This window comes from Gallinula chloropus (genome assembly GCF_964237585.1).
Source record: "Gallinula chloropus genome assembly, chromosome: 4".
Classification (NCBI taxonomy): Eukaryota; Metazoa; Chordata; class Aves; order Gruiformes; family Rallidae; genus Gallinula; species Gallinula chloropus.
The window spans coordinates 32,351,517-32,373,498 of NC_140088.1; the positions used below are offsets into that span (position 1 = coordinate 32,351,517).

The 21,982-nt window shown below is 40.8% G+C and overlaps 1 protein-coding gene across 1 annotated transcript in view; it reads left to right on the forward strand.

Annotated features, from left to right (window-relative positions):
• Positions 1-21,982, forward strand: part of MPPED2 (metallophosphoesterase domain containing 2) — a gene marked incomplete at both ends in the record, with an annotated part of 101,328 nt that overhangs the window by 43,334 nt on the left and 36,012 nt on the right. Inside the window, one exon of the mRNA XM_084263524.1 lies at positions 10,758-10,983. Coding sequence (XP_084119650.1) covers positions 10,758-10,983 — 226 coding nt within the window. The remainder of the gene's footprint in view (positions 1-10,757; positions 10,984-21,982) is intronic.

Here is a 21,982-nt window from a genome sequence, read left to right on the forward strand (position 1 = left end):
TTTCGGGGTGAAGTTTCAAAATCAATGAATTCCTTTAGCACACTGGAGAATGTTACTTTGTCAGAGATATTGAAAAGCCAATATCTTGCTTTTAGACAACAGCCCATATTTTGACTGTTTTGAGGTTATTTAAAAAGTACTGTATTTTTTTCTTCTTTATTTCAGCTTCTTTTTCTTGTTACTGTTACTGCTGTCCCTGCTTATTATTTTTTCCTTATCATAGTGGGAACTTACTCACATTGCACAAGTATTGGTAATCAGTTAAGTCTGAGCCACAGTATTTTTTTTATTTTTAACAACAGCAAACTCAAAAATCATAGTTTTGAAAGGAAGGGTTTCAATTACGTGTATAAAACTTGAGTTATGTAAAATATACTGTATTATAGAAATTGAATTCTCACATCAGAAGTTTATTGTTCATGTATTTGAGATTTTTTTCTTCTTGTAAGAAATGCTCTGACCACCCTCCTGGGTTACAGAAGAAAAAAAAGAGGCATTTTGAGAGATTTTTTTTTTTCTCAGAAGTAGTGATGAGTCTTTACCAGGCTGCGAGGTAGAGAGAAGCGTCTGCTCACTGCTTTGTGCATTGTAAGCCTCAAAGGCTTTCATTTAAAAATGAGAAAACAAATAATGGGAACAAGTTCAGAGAGGAAGGACACAGGAGAAGGTTTTTGGTGACTGCATGTGCTTCCTGATTGATTTATTTATCTATCTGAAGGTAGGTAGGCAGGTACTGGAAGTATCCTTATAGAGGTGTGTTTGTCAGTCCTGTGGACAGAAAAAGTTCTGCTGCTCTCATAAAGGTCCCTGTCCATAAGAAGAAAAAAAAATGTGGGGCAGAATCTCGATCTGGCTTCTGCATTCATAATTCATTTTCATCACTCATTTTGTTCAGTAAGTAGTGAAGAATTGATATCCAAACTTGCTTCTCTTTTAAATAAAGATTTTACTTTGTCTGGAACATCTTGTCCTTAGCATTCACTGGCCTCTTGCAGTGTGAAAATACATGTATATGAAAACACTGAGACATTGTCTGCGATAATTATGATTAGCTTAATTACTTTCTGTATAATTGTTTCTCAAGATGACCTCCTTTTTGATGGCTTTTATTCATTTATTTTAGAAAAAAAGACTTAATTGGAATTGTAAATTGCAGAGACAAAGGGTAGTAGGTCCAGATCTGTTTGTGTCAGACAGTGACTGTTGAGTTTTTTATTCCTAAGATTCATGGAGAAAAATTACTAAAATTGATACAGTGTATGTGTGCACAAGGTAATATCAACAACCAATATATTATTTGAAAATTTGGTGAGTTTCTTTATAGAGGATTAGGTTATAAAGTGTGGGGGGACTCGGAAGAGAAAATAGAATTGTGTATTGATGCCTTTAGAAATACTATTTGAGGGCAATAAAATGTTCCCTGAAATTCCCTCCTGAGTGGAGAAAATGGAGTTTGTTTGCAGTAATTTCATTTTCTAGCATTTGCTTTCGCACTTTCCAATATGAGTTAAGCCAATTGGAACCTGTGATTTCGTTTTGCTTATTGGCAAAAGTACCATGTAAATTGATCTGTGATGCATTTATAGAGAATGCTTTGAAAATTTTGAAATAGAGATGGCTTTTTCTTATTAGATTTAGATAGTATTAGGGCTCATTTCTATATTTTAGCCTAATGTAATAGTAACCAAAAATGTTCCTTTTCAATTTAGCCTTAAACAAGTTCAAGGAGAACATTTCTACTTAGCCCCACTGGCACTCTAAAGGCAGAATTTATGTTCCCGTTCTCAGTGTCTGTATTCAGAATTTAAAATCTGAGCCATTTGAAATCGCACTGAGCTGAGATCGGTCCAAATCCGGTCAGGCCTGGTACATTAAGATCTTGAACACAGCAGAAAGCGTCGAATTCTGTTGGACAAAATATAGCCTGTTTCTGTGTATTTGCAGTATACATGCACTATATATAGACCTTAAACTGCATGGAGCTGGATGCAAATCTCATTACAAGTGTAAATACAGGGTAATTCTGTTTAGAGGAACACCTTTCAGCTCTGCCAGGCAAAAGATGTTCTTGCCTGCAGACATTATATATTTTCCCAAATGAACACCCATTTCACTTAAAAGGATCTCTCTGAAAGTGCACACATAGCACTGAAGCAGTCATCATAGTCCTTCATGGGTTGCTTTGCTGTGGGAAGAAGAGTACCAGGAATTGCCATTTCTGCAAGAACAATTTTTAAAAAGGAAAGGGAAAATATAAGGCTGTTGTGATTTGCAGGGAGGGTGTTTTTAGAATTTGCTAAATTTAAGGGCAAACTTCATAGCTGTCAGCTTTTAAAAGATTTTCTAATTTATTTTTCTTTTCTTGAAAGCTCCATCTTTTAGGTTACATAATTTCAAACCTGCAAAGAAAGTCTGTCTGGGGACTAGCAAGCAGAGAAAGCTGTGCTGATTCTATTTCAAACTTCATCATTTAAAGTCAATTTGGGGGACTTTTTTACACCTGAAAGTTGGCAGTGCCATGAGCGGCAAAATCTGTAGTCTCTTTTTTTTGTTTTTGAGGTTAGACTGAAAAAACGTAAGGTACTGTGTGTTTCAAAACAAGTAAATGCCATGTAAGAATTGGTAAAACACTAGTGAAGCTTTCTGTGTTTCAAGAAAAAAACGTTATGATAACAGTAGGTGGTGAAATTCAAAAACCCAACACAAGTTATGTCAGCATAATGCTGAAGAAGAGGTGGAACAGCGCTGAAGTGAAGCAAAAGGTTATTGCTTCTGTTTTGTTCCATTTTTTCTTTTAACAGAGGAGGAGGAGGATATTAATCACAAACAGTTACATTAGAATAATGTTATGGTTGAGACATAAATACATAAAAGCAAGGAATTGTTACCAATGCAGAGCATCGTTAAATCAGACCCGTAGTTAACTAGGTTGTGCGGCACCCTGTTCGGGGCTTGTACCACCCTCGGCCGTGTCACGGCCCAGTTTAGTGCACAATTCACTGCCTTTACCTATAGGAGAGAGAAGGAGTGGAAGCACTTGGTATCGGGTACCGTTGGTTCTGCAGCATCATACTTGTCTTAAGTGCCTTTATAGGTTGCACAGCACCTGTACCTGAGGTCCTGCGATGCCTTGGCACTGCATAGCTCAGTTAGAGGTGCTGAGGCAAGATTCACTCAGTACTTCCTTGCTTTCATGGGTTTATGACTCAACCTTGGCATTATTGTAACGTAGTTTTTTGTGTTTAATGTTTCTTAGACTTGGTTTTCCATTGCCAGCATGGAAGAAATCCTAATGCATGAGTTTCAGAGGAGAAGGTAGCAGTCTGAACCTGCTGTGTGGCTCGATCCGCAAGTGTGAGTATTAACGCTAGAGCTGTCAGGCCTTGTGAAAATTAATGAAGCCTGACGGTTCCAGAGTGAAAGGTCAGAGGCAGAGCTTGCACTTACCTAACATTTCTGTTTTGTTGTGTCTAACAGCCGTTTTCAACAAAGACGAGCTTTAATGTACAAGCTTTAGATTTATCACAGGAATTCAAGGGGCTCAGCCTTTGCTTCTCCCTGTGCTGTGGTCTCATGTTTTCTTTGCATAAAGGCAAAACAGTTGAACTTCCATTCATCTACTCCTCTTGCTGTGTTGCCTGTGTGTGCTTTGCCTGTATTTTTCTTTCTGCAACACTTTTCTTTGGAAGGGGATTAAAAAAAAAAAAGGAGCATCTGAATCAGTGATAGTTTAAAAAGCTGGTGGAATACTTTTCTCTGAAAAAGTTTTGAGAGATCTTGTACTTCAGCTGTTGGTGCTTTTTCAGAAGCACACTGTTTTTGTGTATGTTCTGTCTTTTTATTTACCTGCGCTTTTTTTTTTGTTTTAATTATTTCACTTTGGAGATTCCTACAGACGCGGGGGTAAAATGCGTAGAAATAGGTGGGTTGCGTTTTCAGCAGGTACGTCAGTTGGCATCAGTTTTAATTATTCCACTGAGGACATTTTGTGAAGGCTCTTTGATCAAAACCACCGGGCCATTTTCCCGGTCAGTTGGTTTTCTTATGCAATTTAGGATCTCCGTACCTGCAATCGATTGTTGGTGGGAGTCCAGCTTATCACTTGAGAGCTCGAGTCTGTGTAACTCTGCTCAAACAGACTAACTCATTTGTTGCTGCTGAAGGAGAAATTCGAGCCTATGACACCTTTTGTCTTTTAAAAATCTGAGAGGGGCTTGTGAGCATTGCAATTAATTCTGTAAATGCTGGGAAAGCAGAGTAACCATGGCCCTGAGATGCTGGTGGACCTTCCATGAGAACTTCAGTGAGGAGTTACAGAGCTGGTAGACAGTAGAAGGTGCTGCTGCTGGTTGCCCTTACCAGCGGGCAGCATGGGCAGCTGTGGCCAGGCAATTGAGAGCAGCCAGTGCTGTGGTGGGGTCTGGTCTATGGGTATGATGCCCAATCTGCTTTACAGAATCACAGAATAACAAGGTTGGAAAAGACCTTTGAAGATCATCAAGTCCAACCATTCTCATCCTATGCTAAACCCTAGGTACCTCATCAACCCTTTTTTTGAACACATCCACGGAAGGTGACTCAACCACCTCCCTGGGCAGCCTATTCCAGACCCTGAGAACTCTTTCAGTAAAAACTTTTTTCTAATCCAATCTAAACCTGCCCTGGCACAGCTTCATGCCATTTCCCCTTGTTCTATCTCCTGTCACCTGGCTGAAGAGACCATCACCCACCTCTCTACAACCTCCCTTCAGGTAGTTGTAGGTGGTGATAAGGTCTCCCCTCAGCCTCTTCTTCTCCAAGCTAAACAGCCCCAGCTCCCTCAACCGTTCCTCATATGATTTGCCCTCCAGCCCCCTCACCAGCCTGGTTGCCCTTCTCTACACTTGCTCAAGGACCTCAATGTCCTTTTTATGGTGGGGAGCCCAGAACTGCACACAGTACTCAAGGTGTGGCCTCACCAATGCCGAGTACAGGGGCACAATTACCTCCCTAGACTTACTGGCCACGCTGTTTTTGATACAAGCCAAGATGCCATTGGCCTTCTTGGCCACCTGGGCACACTGCTGGCTCATATTCAGCCTGCAGTCAACCAACACTCCCAGGTCCTTCTCTTCCTGACAGCTCCCCAGCCAACCTCCCCCAAGCCTGTAGCGCTGCACAGGGTTGTTATGTCCCATGTGCAGCACTCAACACTTGGCCTTGTTAAACTTCATCCCGTTGGTCTCAGCCCATTGGTCCAGTCTGTTCAGATCCCTCTGAAGAGCCTCCCTACCCTCAGGCAGATCAACACTTCCTCCTAGTTTAGTGTCACCTGCAGACTTACTGAGGGAGCATTCAATCCTTTCATCGAGGTCACTGATAAAGATGTTGAACAAGACTGGACCCAGGACTGAGCCCTGGGGGACGCCACTCGTGACAGGCCTCCAGCTGGATTTGGTTCCATTCACCACCACCCTTTGGGCCCGTCCCTCCAGCCAGTTTTTAACCCAGCTGAGGGTCCACCTGTCAAGGCCAGTGGCAGCCAGTTTCTCAGTCAGAATGCTGTGAGAAACCATGTCAAAGTCTTTACTGAAGTCCAGATAGACCACATCCACAGCCTTCCCCTTGTCCATTAAGCGAGTCACCTTGTCATAGAAGGTGATCAGGTTAGTTTGACAGGATCTTCCTTTCGTAAACCCATGTTGACTAGGCCTGATCCCCTGGCCATCACGCATGTGCTGCATGATAGCTCCCAAGATGACCCTCTCCATGATCTTCCCTGGGACTTAGGTCAGGCTGACAGGCCTCTAGTTCCCCAGATCCTCCTTCCGGCCGTTCTTATATATGGGTGTCCAGGTTCATTTCTGGATGTGTACGTGGTTGGCTATAGTTGAATACTCCATGATTAGTTTTGTACTTTTGATGATATACCATAAATTGGAGATGATTCACTTGCACGAGCAGCTCACTTGGACAGATCTTCCCTCTTTTTGAAGGGAATACTATTTGTATTTTAAGGTTTCTCAGCCCATCTCCCAAGATATGGCCAAAAGGCCCATGAGGCTATGAAACAGGCATGAAAATGCTTCATGTTTCCTGCAAGTGTTGTGTGGTGTGAACAGTTAAAGCATGTGTATGCATTTTCAGATTCACATTGAAAGCACTTGTGTGGCATTTGTGTGTACATACAGGTTTCTACCGCTATATAGACAGCTGGTATTGCATTATTTCTTACTCCCCAGCCTCCCTGTGGGTTTTGTAGGTAACTGTAGTCAAAAAATAATGTGATTTTCTATTTTTATAGGGACTCGGCAGTTAACATTCATTGCCAGTCAGACTCCTTTTCATGTCTGCCAGCCCTACAGAACTTGGGTTGTGTGACTGAATTGTACTCGTATGAAGCATGCCATTAAAACAGGAACGGTTGTTGAACAGATTCAGGACTCCTAGGATCGAGTACTTAAGGTGGACTTAAAAAACCCCCACTGGAACACCTACTTAGGTAGGTTAAAAAAACCTAAACACCAACAACCCCCCCACTCCCCAGCTTCCCCACCTTGTCCTGTGCAGTAGGTGTATTAGAAATCAGTCTGTTGTTCAGCTAATGCCTTAAGGTAATGTAAGTGGTGCAGCCAGCAAAAGAAGCTGTCTTACCACAGAACCTTTCTTTTTTTTGCTACACTGTTTTTCAGCTGGATCTGTTTCCTGATCCACTCTGCACTGTGGCCACCAAATCTGGTATTGGCAAACAGTTGTGGTGGCACAGGAGTGAGGGTTGAGTGCTTGGGGGAACATGGGACTGTAGCTTGAGGATTGACTTGTTAAAGGAAAAGTCATGGAAATCTTCTGAGACTCCTAGACTAACGTATTTACTGTAAACAATTTAGTTTTTACAAGTTACTAACTTTACTTTTATTTGAACTCAGTGATACTGATCTTTTGTCTTCCAGATGAGAACAAATTGTCAAATGGCAATATTAATCAGTCATTGTGCCCTTGCTTACTGAAGGCAGGTGTTGAAAAACATCTTGGCCAAAATAATATAAATATATATTGAAGATAAACACATACACACACACACACACACACACACGCACCCTGTGTGTATATACACCTAAAAGATTTTAAATACTCCAGTATAAGTAACTGCTTCACAGGCTTGGCGCCCTAATCATTTTTTAGTAGCTGTAACTTTAGCCTTTTGATCTCACCTGTTTAAATTAAACCTACTTAAATGTTTAACTCTGCTATTATCCTGGGAGTTGATAATTGGGGTTTCAGAAGTGCTCACCCCAGCAAACACATCAAACTCTTTTCCTAGTTTAAAAAAAATCATTCTTCTATCTGTTTTCCAGACTCACATTTTAAATTGAGATGAATAATATTACTGATGCATGGTGGAGAATTCAGTGGTTAGGAAATTAGGCTAATAAAGACCAAATGTAGCTAACAAAAACTCAGCAAAGGAAAATGAGGAAATGCCTTTCAAGCTGTGTGTTGTGCGACAACGTCTCTCCGTAGGGACAGCACGGATGTAGATATGCAGAGAATAATCTGGTCAAGATGAAACTAAAATGCCATGGAGTAGGAGATTTTTCTGTATGACTGTTTATGCTTCTATATTAAACACAGGAGGTCACCAGATTATAGACAAAGGGCAGGGCTGCCAAAAGAAAACATACCAAAATATTTCATAAATTGTATCACAGAGAATGAATGCTGTGCACAGCCACGGGGCTTTTCAGGAAGGGAAAACCTGGACGCAATGAATAAATAGCTAATCTGATTGCAAGTAATTTATTACTGTGATTAGTGCTATATAGTCTTTCCTCAGGGAAGAGGAGAGAAATGGATGAGACTTCCGCTTGCTGCTCCTCTTTGCTTGAGCCTGGTTTTTGATGTGTGGGCACACTGATGAGTAGTGTTGCTCGTTGCTAGCTCCCAAGCCAGCTCTGGAAAAGAAAAGCAAAACATGACTGGTTATAAAGTCAGGGAGCCAGAACTAGATGGGGAACCAGGTCAGACCTTGGTGCCTGTACTGTGGTAAATACTAAATGCAAAAATAACGAGCAAAGCACAACCCATCCCAATGGTGGGTGGGGGAGCTGAGTCCGTAGCCTTTGCATCCTCAACCAGTGCTGGTTGCTCTGGCTTGCGGGACGGGGTTGTGCAGTAGAGCTTATACATAGGTGTTGACAAACTTTGGTCCTCATGAGGTTTCTACTCTGGGGCCTGTTTTGCCTTGTTCCTCAGTCCTGGTGTTAGTCCTTGGGTGGCCATGGTCTGAGTGTCCCGAGCTCCATGGCACCCGGGAAGGGCTGCTGTCTCCCAGGACCCCTGGCTCCTTTCTGGTTCTCAAGACCTGACCAAGCAGAGCTTCTCTCTACAGTGGTCTTATCAATGTTTGTCTTGACACTCATTGCCATAAATACTGTTTAGTTGTCCCTTCTGATTTCAGGTACCTGTAAGACATGTAGATGGTTATATATATATATATATATGTATGTATTTTTTAATAATCATCGATGCCACCATTGGTTTGTCTTTTTGTGTCCTGTGTGTCTTCAGAGTAATCCCCATTTTTCAAGGTGTCAAGATAAAAAAGCATTGACATCAAGCAAGGAACGTTCCAGACTTAATTGGACATAATAGCAAATTGTGCTGACTTTCAAGTCTATCAAAATAAATGGGAGAAAGTGTAAAATGTGGACGTTTATCCAGTAAGATGAGAAGTTTTTCTCTGCTAAAACTGGCAAATGTTGATAACTTGGCAGAAACCTGAATTTAACTTCTCCATCCCACTTCTCCAAGAATTTTATCACATCTAGCTTGTTTTGGAGGATTGATAGTTATGACAAGTGTATCAAATTTCATGCCAGTGGTATCTTTTATGTTTCCTGAGAGAGGAGAAAATAGCAATTTTACCTTGTGCCCAGGAGTCACAGAGAGCAGGAATTGTAGGTACCTGCCACATCGAGTTTTTAAATAAAAATGAATTGCAGAGCAGCGTGGAGCAGAGGTGGGGAAGGGGAGGGAAGAGGAAAAGGAGTCGAGCGTAAACTGTAGAGGAGCATTTATTGCATCTCCCCCAGCTTTTAATCTAATGCAGCACCGCAGAGTGTTATGAATATGTATGATCTTTTGTTCAGATGTGAGGTGTCTGGGAAGATCTTAGCTTTTTTTTTTTCAGAGGACTAGAGCATTTTTGGTTTTCTGTCTAGAATTAACTAATATTACAGAGGTAATATGTATATATACGTATCTTGTATAATTCCTGTTTCCATGCTGTACTGAAATGTTGAAAAGCAGAGGGTTTTGACTGGTTTCCCTAAGTAAGACTTAGGGGAAAGTTAATCTCCTTGTAAATACTTAGAACTTTACATTGAAACTTATTAAAAAAACCCAAAACGACCACAAACCCAAACAGTTTTGAAAGTTGAAAGACAATTTATTTGGAGAACTCTATTCTTTGGAAATATATAGTGTCTGATGCTGTATCTAGAGTACCAGAACTGAACTAGACACATAGATTTCCACATATATTTTGCTGCCTTTATAGAAAGAGAAAGCACCACGAAAACCCACCACACAACAAAAACAACCTTTTCTAAATTATTATTAGGAATAAGCATAAAAATTAATTATTTAGTGTAGGACTAGGAGATCAGGCTTATGGTTAAGGCAATAGAAGTTAGCTTTGATGCAAAGTTAACGTATGGTTTTGGCAGGTCACATTGGGACAGATTTTTTAAAGGAACAAAACTTCTGTATTTTTAAGGGAGCTCAGCACCCAGTATGTTTATATGGAAGACCTGGCACGGATTTTTCATACCAAGTGCTTGAAAATCTGTCTCTGAACTCCAGAAATCTGGCTCCATGGGCCGGATCCATGGCTTGTTCCAAACAGTGGAACTAGTTGCTCTGAGTTAGGGTGATCAAGCCTGCACTCCTACCTCTGTGCCTCACAGTACGTGAATTAACCAGATTTCCTTTTTCCTACCTTATGTCTGACTTGCCAGAGTTTCATGGTTTCTTCTATATGTGTACTTCTTGCAAAAATGAGATAATGCTGCAAACTTAATAATAACAACAACAACAATACTAATCATAATCATAAATACCGTAATCATCATTATGTGAATGCCTCTTGCAGGTGAATTGCAGCTTTGGAGAACAGGCTAGCTCTGGAATACATGCCACTTGAACACAAGTCCATCCAAATAATGGCATAGTTTAAAAAAACCCCAGCACCTGCAGCCTGATTCTGTACCCAGTGCCTGGTACCTTCAGGACATACTTGTGAGGCGTACTGCAGTCTGTGGTCAGCCACCCACGCAGACACCCGGGGTGTCTTGCTGCTGTGCACTCCTGTGGATTAGGAGACAGGGCTGCTGACTCTGACCCAGTCCCAAGAATGAAATGGTAGGATGCTGTGCTGCATTTAGGCTGGCATAAATCAGTGTGCTGTCGGTTGAAAGCAAGGGAGCAGTGGTGGTTTGTGCCACCTTTGGAGCTGGTTTGGTGCCCACCAGCTTGTTTTGCTTAACTCTGCAGTACGTGCTTTTTATTGTGACATTGCTTTGTGTGACGTTACTGTACATTTTAACACTGTTTCATTCAATGGAAGAAAAGCAGCATTAATAACTTCTGCTCAGCATGGAGATGCACACAGATCTTGGGTATTTCATTCTGTCACTGCTAGCTGTCTACTTATTGTGCCGGCAACGCTGGTGTGGGAGGAAAATGTGCTAATTAAGTCCTCTTTTTTGTTATTTCAGGAAACCTACCATATGAATATAAAATAGTGATTGCTGGGAATCATGAACTGACATTTGATAAGGAATTCATGGCAGACCTTGTTAAACAAGATTACTACCGCTTTCCCTCTGTGTCCAAATTGAAACCAGAGGACTTTGACAATGTTCAGTCACTCCTGACAAATAGTATTTACTTACAAGATTCAGAGGTAACAGTTAAAGGATTCCGAATATATGGTGCCCCGTGGTAAGTCCCAATTTAAACTTTCTTTTCTGTTTATTACTTGAACCACAGCAGGAATCATTCCTGCTGAAAATGCATGAAGCTGCTTTGTTGTATTGCCTTGCAGAACAGTATCAAACTTAGCTGTAAACCACCCTGAAACAATTGCCACATTTTTTGTGGATAAATAGGCTATATTTAGCCATGTGTGTGAAGTAACACGAAAGGAATTGTAATTATTTCTATTCTGCTTGCTGAATGCACTTTAAAAAATATGGACTCAATATCCACGCTGTGCTTGTGGATTAACTGTAGTGGCATCTCCCTAAGTACTAGGGAAACTCTGTTACCTTCTGTGTTGTTTCAGTGTTTATGTTTGCTGTGCTAACAGGTTAGTATGCTAGCATTTAGCACCTGCACAGCACAAGGTGCAAGGCCACAGATGCTTTAAGCATTAATTCTGATCAGTTCTGGGCATTGCTTTCTTTTACTTGTCAAGTTGTTCACAAAATTTCAAGCTAGCTTTGATCTCGTCCCGCCCCTGTGCCAAGCATAAGCAGGAAAAGTTGCTGTCCAGTTTTGTACTAAGGAGTCTCTTGGGTTTGGTGCATATTGTGCAGTTGTGGTGCTGGTAACCCTGTGAGCCTTGGGGTAGCTTTGTTTGAAATCCTCGTGCTGGTAACAGCCACAGTTTTTTCAGGCTCCACCAGAAAGCACAGTGATGGTGATAATTATTATTATGCTGCTTGGCATTCTTAATTGTCAGCTGAAGACGCTAATTTATGCATACCTATAAGAAGGGTTTATTAGAGGCTGATAGCTTAGTTTTTTGGTGTCAGGCTTGCTTTAAAGGTGAAAAGAGGAGAGATGAAAAGGGAAGGCAGGGGTTAAACCAGACAACGGGGCAAACCTATACAGACATTATAAATTTTCCCCTTCATCTCATCTCTATTGACTGTTCGCTTGGCCCGCAGGCCTTGGTGACTCATGCAACACCACACAGGTTGACAGTGCTCTGACAATGCTTTTTTTGTCACATTGTGTACATTAATGCTGGCTAGCAGACTGCAATGTAGCTCTGTATCTCGCATTCTTGACTTAAACTGCTAGGTTTTGAAAGTCACAGCCTTTAGCTAGTAGTTTAAAGCAGATTGACATTGCTTAGCTAAAAAAAAAAAAAAAATTACTCTATATCCTGCTGTATCAGCTAATTGGGAAAGATGATCTTAATTCAGGGCCGGAATAATCTCTTAAAGACATTTTGAAGTAATTTCTCTTAGTAATAGCAGCATGTAACACACAGAGGAAGACAGGGCACATAAGGCCTTGGGTAGTGTGAAGTGGATGTGAGACTTGCTGCAGGGTGGGCAGCTGTGTGAGCTGGAAGGTTAGCTCCTAAGTTGAGGTTGTATTCACCTTCATTCATACGTGTTTCTCAGGCTCAGAGGGCTTGTATTCTGCAGGCATCAGATGATTACATAGCGTAGGCATCTTTTCAGATTTATTTGGGGCAGGTTTACCTGAACTCTGCTTACTGCAGGGCTGCGGGACAGATGTGGAGAACGTGAAGTTCAAGTCAGAGGAAGAGAGATGGTGGCATCCTGAGGTGGAGAACTGTATGATAGGTCTTTATGTTTAACATTTATACGTACTACCAAATGTAGTGATATTTTTTCTTCTCTTTTACTTCCCGGATCCATAATGGCAATCTTATCCTTTGTTCCCTGCTACATTTAGTTCTTCCATTGTACAGGTATGTGCATGGATGGGACGCCACATCAAGGAACTGAATTGTTTTAACTGTAACAAGTGAATGGCATATGTATTCTGACCTAGTTGTGGAAGATACATCTTGGTTATTCCTCCCTATAATCCACTGATAACTGGATTTTCCAATTAGTGATCAGTGGGAAATAAAGCTAGAGTGCTGGAAAGGCATACTGAGGTCCAACCAAATGCAGACTGCTCTCTCTTGAAGGATGTTTCATTGGGTTCAACTGTGGAAAGCTGCTGTTGTCAAAAGCTCAGAGCAACTGGTAATGCAGAGTTGAGGCTATCATTTTGCATACAGCTTTTTAGATCAGCTAGTCTCTGTTCAGAGCAGAGACATCCTGTGTAATTTTTTCCTTTCTCTCTCTTTTTTATTTTAATAATTATGGTTCCCAGAAAATGTGAAAATTTCGCTAGTTTCCAGCATTTTCATTGGTCTTTGATGGAAAGAAAAAGACACATCACATACTAGAAAAATCTGTTCCAAGTCCGGTCTGTGCTTGGAAACTTGAGACAGAATGAGCAGACAAGCCTGCTAGCACTTCTTAAATTTTTTCTCCTTCCCCTCCAATCCCATCTCACTCTACTACTGTAAATTTTCACATTACCCCAAAGGAAGAGAATTTGTGGGGGTTTTTGTATGTATTTATGGCCTTCTTACCCCAATTAGTTCTGTCAGAGAAGTGGAACACTGGTCATTAACCTAGAAGATGCTCCAACTCTAAAATGAGATAAGTTGGCACGTTCAATTTATGTGCATTTTTGTAAGTATTTCCAGAGGGAAAAAATTCTCATTTGCTGATAAAGCTACTGGTTTTAATTTAAAAAGAGGGATCAAACCAAGAATAACAGCTGTGAATTCTGGAGGTTTCAGCCTGTCAGGGGTTTCTAAGAAGTAATTGCCAGAATACTGGGAAAACTGGCTATATAAGTCATCTATCTATTTAGAAAATGTAAATTGCCAACTCAGTGTAACTACAGAAAAGAAATAGCAGTCCATATTCATTACATGTTATTACTCATGGTACATCTGAAAGCTTTCTAAAGACCTAAGAGAATTCAAGTAGTGCCTCCTAACTTACAATTTAGTAGAATTTGTATGTAGAAAATAACTTACAATACACAGGAGCATTCATGTGTATTTGCAATTGGAATGTGCGGTGGTGCATATCAACAGCCTCTAAGGAGCAGAAAATTTGAATTTAGCCTGATGGTGCTGAGAGTATTAAATGGCATTAGCTGGAGGGGAGTTGAAAACAAGAGTATCAGTCCCGAAAAAAAAAGGGTGGGACATGAATCATGTTCAGAGCTCCACTCCTTCCCAGAGGTGAAGGATGCAACTGACATTTTCACTCCTTAAGTAACAGATTTCTTTGATGTACCTTGAAGGAGCAAAATGGCTGAAGATTTTCCATTTGGTCTACAAATAACAAACCTCAAAAACATTTCCCTCCTTTCTCTTCCTTCCGACTTTGCCCTATGAACCTGGCTTGTTTGGTGAGAAAATAATCAATAGTTTATATACTCTATGCAGTCAAAACTTTTAAAGATTCCAATGGAACTGTTTTTCTGCTTTGGAAACTTGAGATTGAGGCTACTTGCTGAACAGGACAAAACCCCACAAAGCGTAATGGATACGTGAATTTTTAAATTGTGTAACTCCCTTTGTGAAGGATCCGTATGCACAACTGCATCTGTGAAAGGGCAAGACGAGATGGGCTGGTTTTACAGCAGCTTGGGGTGTGCTAAGTGTGTTTAAGTGAATATGTATAAGTTTTATTTAAATTCAAATGTTACTTTATTTTTAAATTACATTTGAAATTGTTGATCCATGCTAAGGACTGGATTTACTCTAGTATGCAGTAGACGTTTGAATACAAATAGTGTAGCAATGTCTGTTTTCTAATGAAGCTTTAAAAGCATTCAAACCACCAGAGAACTGCAGTTAACTGGAGTCAGAATTTGTTTAAACCACGTTTTGACAGAAACAATTGTTCAGGGAGAATATTTTTCTCTGTTTTATTTTGTTCTGGTGTTCAGCTCTACAGGTAGCTTTTTTGGTTTGATTGAAAGATAACAATAGTTCAGAATGAAAAGGTTTTCTGAAAAACTTTGTGTGCACAGAAATTTATGGTGGTTAATTTCATGAATATTGAGGCAATAGGCTTATTTATGGATTTCAAATTCGTCTCTCCATAAAAATTCCACATAAAATGTCACAAGCCATAAGTATAAAATAATCTAATAAAGCAATCATTTACATTATTTTTAGTTGTTAAAATATATGGGCAGATTCCACCCATATCTAGCACAATGAAAAGTGAAACTGAAGATCCAAGACTTTCAGCATATACATTTGTTTAGATAACTATACATAGATGAATCTTTTTGAGGGGAGAAAATGTTTAATATAAAAGTTAATTTAATATAAATCAATGCATTTTAATTGTTAAAGGCATCAACTTTATGGAAATACCAGAAAAGCACAAACAGAAGAGATTAAAATTGATTATTTAAAAAATGACTGAAATCTGTGATTTGCATCATTGTGATGAAAATCAATTCACCCTGAATGAAGCTGGGAATAAAGCTCTTCCCTTCTGACAGGAACAGCCGCATTGTTCAGCAATATCCTGCACATTTGTCAAGTTGTAGCTTGTTCAGGTCTCAAGAACAGAAGCACAAAGCTGGCCTCCCAGTTGCTTTTAATGAATACTAGTGGGTTTTTCCTATGTCCAAGAATTTGATCTGTAGGGTGATCCAGAGGTCAAGAACAAACGGCTCACTATCGCTCACCTCAGCGAAGCCCAAGCTTTCATTTGCTTTTTTTAGTAAATCTAGAGGAAGTGCCTTAACTCTTTTTCAGAACAAAATTTTAATTGGCATAGGTAATGCAGTCTTAAGAAAGTATAGAGAGGTTCAGTCATCTCCTTGGAAAAAAACCCCTGTATTGTGCAATTTTTGTCTTCTCAGTCTAGTGGCAAATTTGGGGGCTTCATCCCATGGTTTTGCATAAGTTTGAACGTATATCTATAATTCTGTTTCTATCACCGCTTCCTCTACAATCCTATTTTAATGCAGGTGGCTCTAAGTTATTACCTCTCCCTTCTTCCGATCAGTGTTTTCAGACTTTTTGTTTATCCTGTCAGAACAGCATCAGATGTTGTGGGCTTTTTTCCTTTTCAATTATAAGTTTTGTAATGCATCATGGATTTTGCTGACAGTCTTCAAGTTCTTGAAATAGCAAGCAAATTAGCAGCAGATATTGAGCGTGAGGACGGGAAAACCAATTGGCAGCTCACATGATAGGATTCGGATATACTGATGAGTTGGAATGGGTCTCATTTCTTTTATTTTCATAGTCTTAGTTGGCAATTAGCTCGCGCCTAAAGAAAGGGAGGCATGGAAATTGGACTACTCAGCAATGAGAATCTTCATTGCTCTTCAGCAGCGAGGAAACCAGGGAGACTGGACAAGGCTGTTGGTGCTGCACCAGTTTTTCAGGAATTCTGGCAGTATGAGTCGGCAACTGAGAAACGTGCTGGCAAAGACTGAACTCTCCTGTCTGTGTGTTAAGCAAACACACCACTGCTGTAGCGTGGCTGTGTTTAAAGGTGCAGACTTCTGTTACATTTTTCTTGGCATTTGTCCTTCCAAGTCTCTCGCTTTAGGATCGAAGAATGTATTCCCCCAGGTCTACAACTGCAGCTGTTTGTTTATGGGTTTTGCCTCACCGGGAATGTCCCTGATTTTTCTTCAGTTTCCTCCATATCAGATTCACTTCTAAGTAAAAAAAACTTAATCCTGTTTACTTTTAAAAGCTTGCTTTCTTCCTTTCCCCCCCTTTCACTCTTTTCACCTACTTTCTCCCATTTTAAATAGTGGCGTACTTGTAATTTTAACTATTTCATAAAGTCATTTTTAGTACTATGATGGTGACCTGTCCTGGCTAATCCTGTGAACAGCTATGCATCCCAGCACTGTGGCAAATTGTGCAGGCTTTGCCTTTCCTTCAGGCTTGCCTTCAACACAAAATACGAACTTCAGAGTATTCATTACTGTGTCTGTGGGTAGAAGACTACCCAGTTAAAACAGATGTAAAATCATGGTTCTCCCAATCCTTTCGAATCTTCCCAAGCGTGAAAACAGGGATTCGAACTCCTTCAGAGTACTACCAAGCAGATGATTGTGGGAATCTGCTCTGTTTCTCCAATTCCCGCACCGTGTTCCTGGAGTTCAGTAGGTGCTGTGCAAAAATGCAGAGAGCCAGAACAAGCATGAGCTGTGCTGTTGAGGGGCTAATTATTTATGGTGGTCCTAGGTTGAAGTGTGGTTTGCTCAACAGTGAGGTGGTTTTGATTATACAGGTTGTGCATACAAAACCCACAAGTTGTGCTTGTGTTTGGTAGTTTTGCTTTGTTTTGTTTGGGTTTGTTTTTTTTTTTCTTCTGCTTGCCAGCTCTCCAGGAACAAGACATTTGCTTTCCTGTTGCTCAACACTGGAACAGCCCACTAATCAATGTGGTGTTTGTGTGCAAGGAGCAAACTAAAAACATTTGCACCCAGCAAAGTGTTAGGAGAAGTATGGATTAACTAGAGTACTACCAAACTCCTGAAACTTTCACCTTTGCTGCTACAGACTTTGTCTTGAGAGGAGGGTTGGAAACCCTTAGCGAATGGGAGCTGGGGAAGGAGGAGGGAAGGTGAGAGCTGGCAGCGTATCCTCACGTTTGGGTTATTTCCAGGATTGGACTCAGTGTTGTACATTAATGCTTGATTGAATAAATTCTTCCATGTGGCTTCTGCATTTCACAACTCTCAGTTTTCCATTTTATTCTACCTGCATGTGTGCTATATATGAAGAACGTGGTGGTCTAGGGTGGAAGAGAAGAAAGACAAAACTGAAAATACTGTGCTGTTAAGGTTAACTGAGAAATTAATTCACTCAAGGACAACCACATTCACCGTAGAAGACTGGAGAAGTAAGAGAGGGGCTTGAGCTTTGACAGGCTGACATCAGAACAGATTTTTCATTGGTTGGTGCTCTTCAAGCCTAATTATTTTCCTTCCTAAGTTGCCCCTCTGTGGTATACCCTAAGCAAGAAAAAATAGGGAGAAGCTGGATCCTTTGGGTGACAAGAGGCAGTGGGAGGTATGAGCGATTGCTAGCTGGTGCCTGGCTGCTGGACCTTGGAAGAGGAGTTTGGGGTTACTGAAGCCTGAAGTTGCCAAAGAAACCAGGACTCCTGTTGGGAAAGAAGTGAGGGATCAAGACGTTGCTGTAGGGTGAGGCAGGCTACATGGGGGCTGTATTGGTGGATGGGCAAGCCCCATCCAGCCCAATGGGGTGAGCCTGTGTGTGCTTCTGTCAGGATGTCTAGATCCAAACACCACCCTGGTACATTTGATGGGGAGTTATCAGTGGGGCTTCACCCCAGCCCTCCTTCCTTCAACAAGGTACCTAAATGTGCCAAGTTTGGGACATGGGTAGTTTCACTGACTCAGCTTTAATTGTATCTGTATAATTATTAGTTATGTAGAAATATGCTTGATAACAGCTTTGCTGAGTTAAGCTGTAATTGAAAAAATAGGGATGCTTTCAAATGTTTGTACAAGATGTGGTGAAATGAGTGAGATTGGGATGGGGAGGGCAACAGGAGAAGGTAAGTCTTGACCTGCGTTCAGTGAGGTTTTGGAAACTAGTGGTCTGCAGGTGGCTTGATTCATAGTTGATCTGTTCCGGACAAATGGAAAAGGCATGGAAAAATTCACATTGCCTCAGGTAGAACCAGTGATGAAACTCACATGATGCAGCCGTGATAGAATGCAGTAGGAATGAAAGAGAAGTTATGTCTGAAATACTGTATTAGGTTTTAATATAAAAGTAAGTCAAGTAGCAAGTGACTGGATTTTGTTAGCTCCCAGTGAGGGATGAAATTTCTCATGACTGTCTTCAAGATGATTTGGGTCATATTTATCTAATACTTATTGATCAGAATGCTAACTTTACCCTGACGTGTATAAAATGCTTAAAGTAATTCACAGAGGCTATGAAATAAAGCAAAAATTGCACAGGCACTTCAAATAAGAGCACACTGGTCGTGAATCTGAGCATAGACATAAAGGTCAAGAGTGACAGCTACATTCATCAGATTTTCATGAGAATCTGTTCAGTAGAATAGATCTGGCACCTTATTTCAGAAGTGGTCAACACTCATGGATTCAGCTGAAAATCAATGAGACCGCTGATGTTTATAACCACCCCTAAAATGTTTAGGTGCTAGCCTGTATTATGGTTTGTGTGCATTGAAAGAATGAGAGTTGCTGACATTTCTGACTCTGCTAGTTAAATATCAAAATCTTAATATGGCTGAGAGCTATGTTTGTGTCCGTGCACACAGAGAGGAGGCTCAAGCAGTGGTTTACAAGGAGGAAGACGTCAACAGCTTATCATTGTGCCTTCGTAGATGTGGCTGAGTAGCATACACCCTTGAATAAGTACAGAAGGCCTCGTGAGCTGCCCTGCCCTCCTGCCTACCTCCTTGGTTAAATTTGCATAGACAAGGACATGGCTTTACAGCTTGCACACTGTACCTGAGAGAAAGTAATGGGAGTTACCACCTAGTGATTCATTCTGTGTTCCTCTTCAGCGTTTTAGATGCACACTAAACATGGTATCCTTTACTACATGTTCTTGGCTGTTTGCCGTACGTACTGACATGCATGTCATGCTTGGAAACACCGTGCCTGTGGCTACTGTGACAAAGGAAGTAATGCTTCCTAGCAAATGAGCTTGTGATGATTTGAAATCATCTGGCAAGTCTGTTACTGAGTTTATTTTCCATGGAATGCTGTGATTACTTGAGCATTGTATCTGCGGATCTGGCAACCTGTCTGTCCTCTGATTCTGGAGAGTTCTCACCTCCCGTTTTGATGCTTCAGCATTTGCTGGATGGGTAGGACCGACAAGAAAGTTGTGGTCTGGTCCTTCAGAAGGTTGGTTTATTTTTGAACACCTGTGAAGCGTTGTTTTTTACTGACAAAAGCTGGTATTTGCACTTGCTACCTATATTGCTCTCTTGCATAAAGTTTACGAGTTTGTATCCTGGGAATATACTTGTGGATTGTGCATCACCTCAAACTTTGTGGAAGAAAGCTTTATGCAAGAAGGAAGGATGACTCCTTTGCTCTCCTTTTTCCTGGCATAGGTTTTAATACATCTTGTTTCCAAAATGGGAAATGTAATAAAAAGAAACTGTGAGAAAGGTGTTCACGTTGACACCTCTCTTGATGTTCCATCTGGGCTGCTTGGGACGCTTTCATGTCCTGCATCCCGAAAAAAATGGAGGAGAAAGGCAAGCTGAGTGCTAACCTGAGAGCTGTAGTCAGTCTCCAGAGTTTTGGGTACCTGAACTGTTTTTTTTCTGTTCTTAGTAAGTTTGTGTGTCTCTTGTGAATATAACAAAGGTTTTGTATTTGTGGAGAAACACAGAAAGCGGCATTTTAAGGCAGAATATCTTCCACTGCTTAACCTGAAGGTCCTTTTTATAAAGTTAGACTTTCAAGATTATTGCCTATGTTCTTGTATATGTAGCACTGGAAAGGGGGAGAGTTTGGGGAATGATTCAAAAATGTGAAGAGAATCAAGTATAAATCACTCTGAAAATACTGTTTAATCTCTCTGTAGATAGTACACTCTCAATTAAAGGATGAAAATGAGCCTTCCTGAAGTTAGAGAGGCGTTTTGTATTTTGTTCAGGATTTTGGACAGCAGATGCATGTGTTCAGTGAAGCACTGGCTATGAGTGGTACCCATGCTTGTTCTTGAACTCTGAAGCAGGCACAGGCTCAGCCTTTTCTGTTGCTGTTGTCTTCACTGTATTTTGTTATAGCAAACAGAATTGGATACAAAAGCAGCTAAGAGTTTTTCCTCAGGTACATGAAAATGTTGTCATCATTGTCCATACAACATTTTATTTGTGTAGGCAGTGCACATAGTTCATACATAACTTCTAATTGTTTAATATTAACAGTGGTCCAGGTAATGAAAAAACGTACGTTATCTTGCATTTTATTTCAGAGGGATTTATTTGTTGGGCTTCTCTCTGACCAGAGTACCTTTTCCTTACGAGGTGGGATCATGCTCGGGACCAGGAAAATCTGCTGCCTGAGTTGGTGTGGCAGGAGCAGCCCATCTGCTCCCAAGGTTAGACAGGATACGTGGGATCTAGGCAGGATCTGGGTGCGTGCTGGCGTATTGTGGTGGCAAGCAGTGTTTTGAGGAACAGTCACTCGTTACATGCCAGTATTGCATTTGCTGATCCATATATGCATAACTGAAAAGTATAATAGTTCCTACAGATTTTATAATCATCTAATACCAACAGAAATTTAAGTGATACCTACAGTGTAAGGTGAAAGTATGCTTTGTTTCAGAGAGGGATTTTGTTGTTGGTTCATAAATTTTGGAGTTAAGGTACAGATGAAATACCCCGAGATGCAGAGGATGATCATCCATCTGGAAGTGAGCCGCTTTAGCAGAGCGAGATCTTGCCGTAAGGATGTGCCGTTAGCTGATAATTACTGGCAGTCAAACTACCTAGTGTGTACACCTTTTCTTATTTATATTCCAGTCCTGTAACCTTCTCTATTCTCTTGTGCCTTTGTTCTATTAATCTACAAAACAGGGCTCAACTTGTGATTAGTCCTTAGAGGTTGTTTCTATTAATCAGGCTGCAAAACAGGTCTGCTTGGATGTTCTGTTGCAAGTGCTTAATGTGCTTTCCTCATCAGTCCGTGGCACAGAGCTGCTAGGGTTGTCTTAAATGGCAATGAAATCAGTGATGTGTCTGCTGCACTTTCTTTGTGTTTACGTCTTGATTGTGTTGCTGTAGGGTGGGGAAAATGGAAGGAGGAAAAATCATTGCAGTCCTATGGAAAATTGCTTAAGTTAGTGGCATTTGTGGTGACGTGTTGACAGAGGGCTAACCAGCAGCTGCAGGACAGATCCTGTCGCGGCAGAACCGCTCCTTAGCTGCATATTGGATGAGAAGAACCTGCCTCATCCATAAGTGCAAGGATTAAAATTAAAGCTTTGATCACAGGTAGAGAAGGGGGCTAAGTTTTAAACTCCTTTATAGAGTTTTGGAGACAACTCTGTCCCCGTAATATTCAGAGGGTCATTTAAGATCATGCACGTTGTTCTGCAGCATCTAGAAAGCCAGACAGATTTCTGCTGATGCGTATATTACAG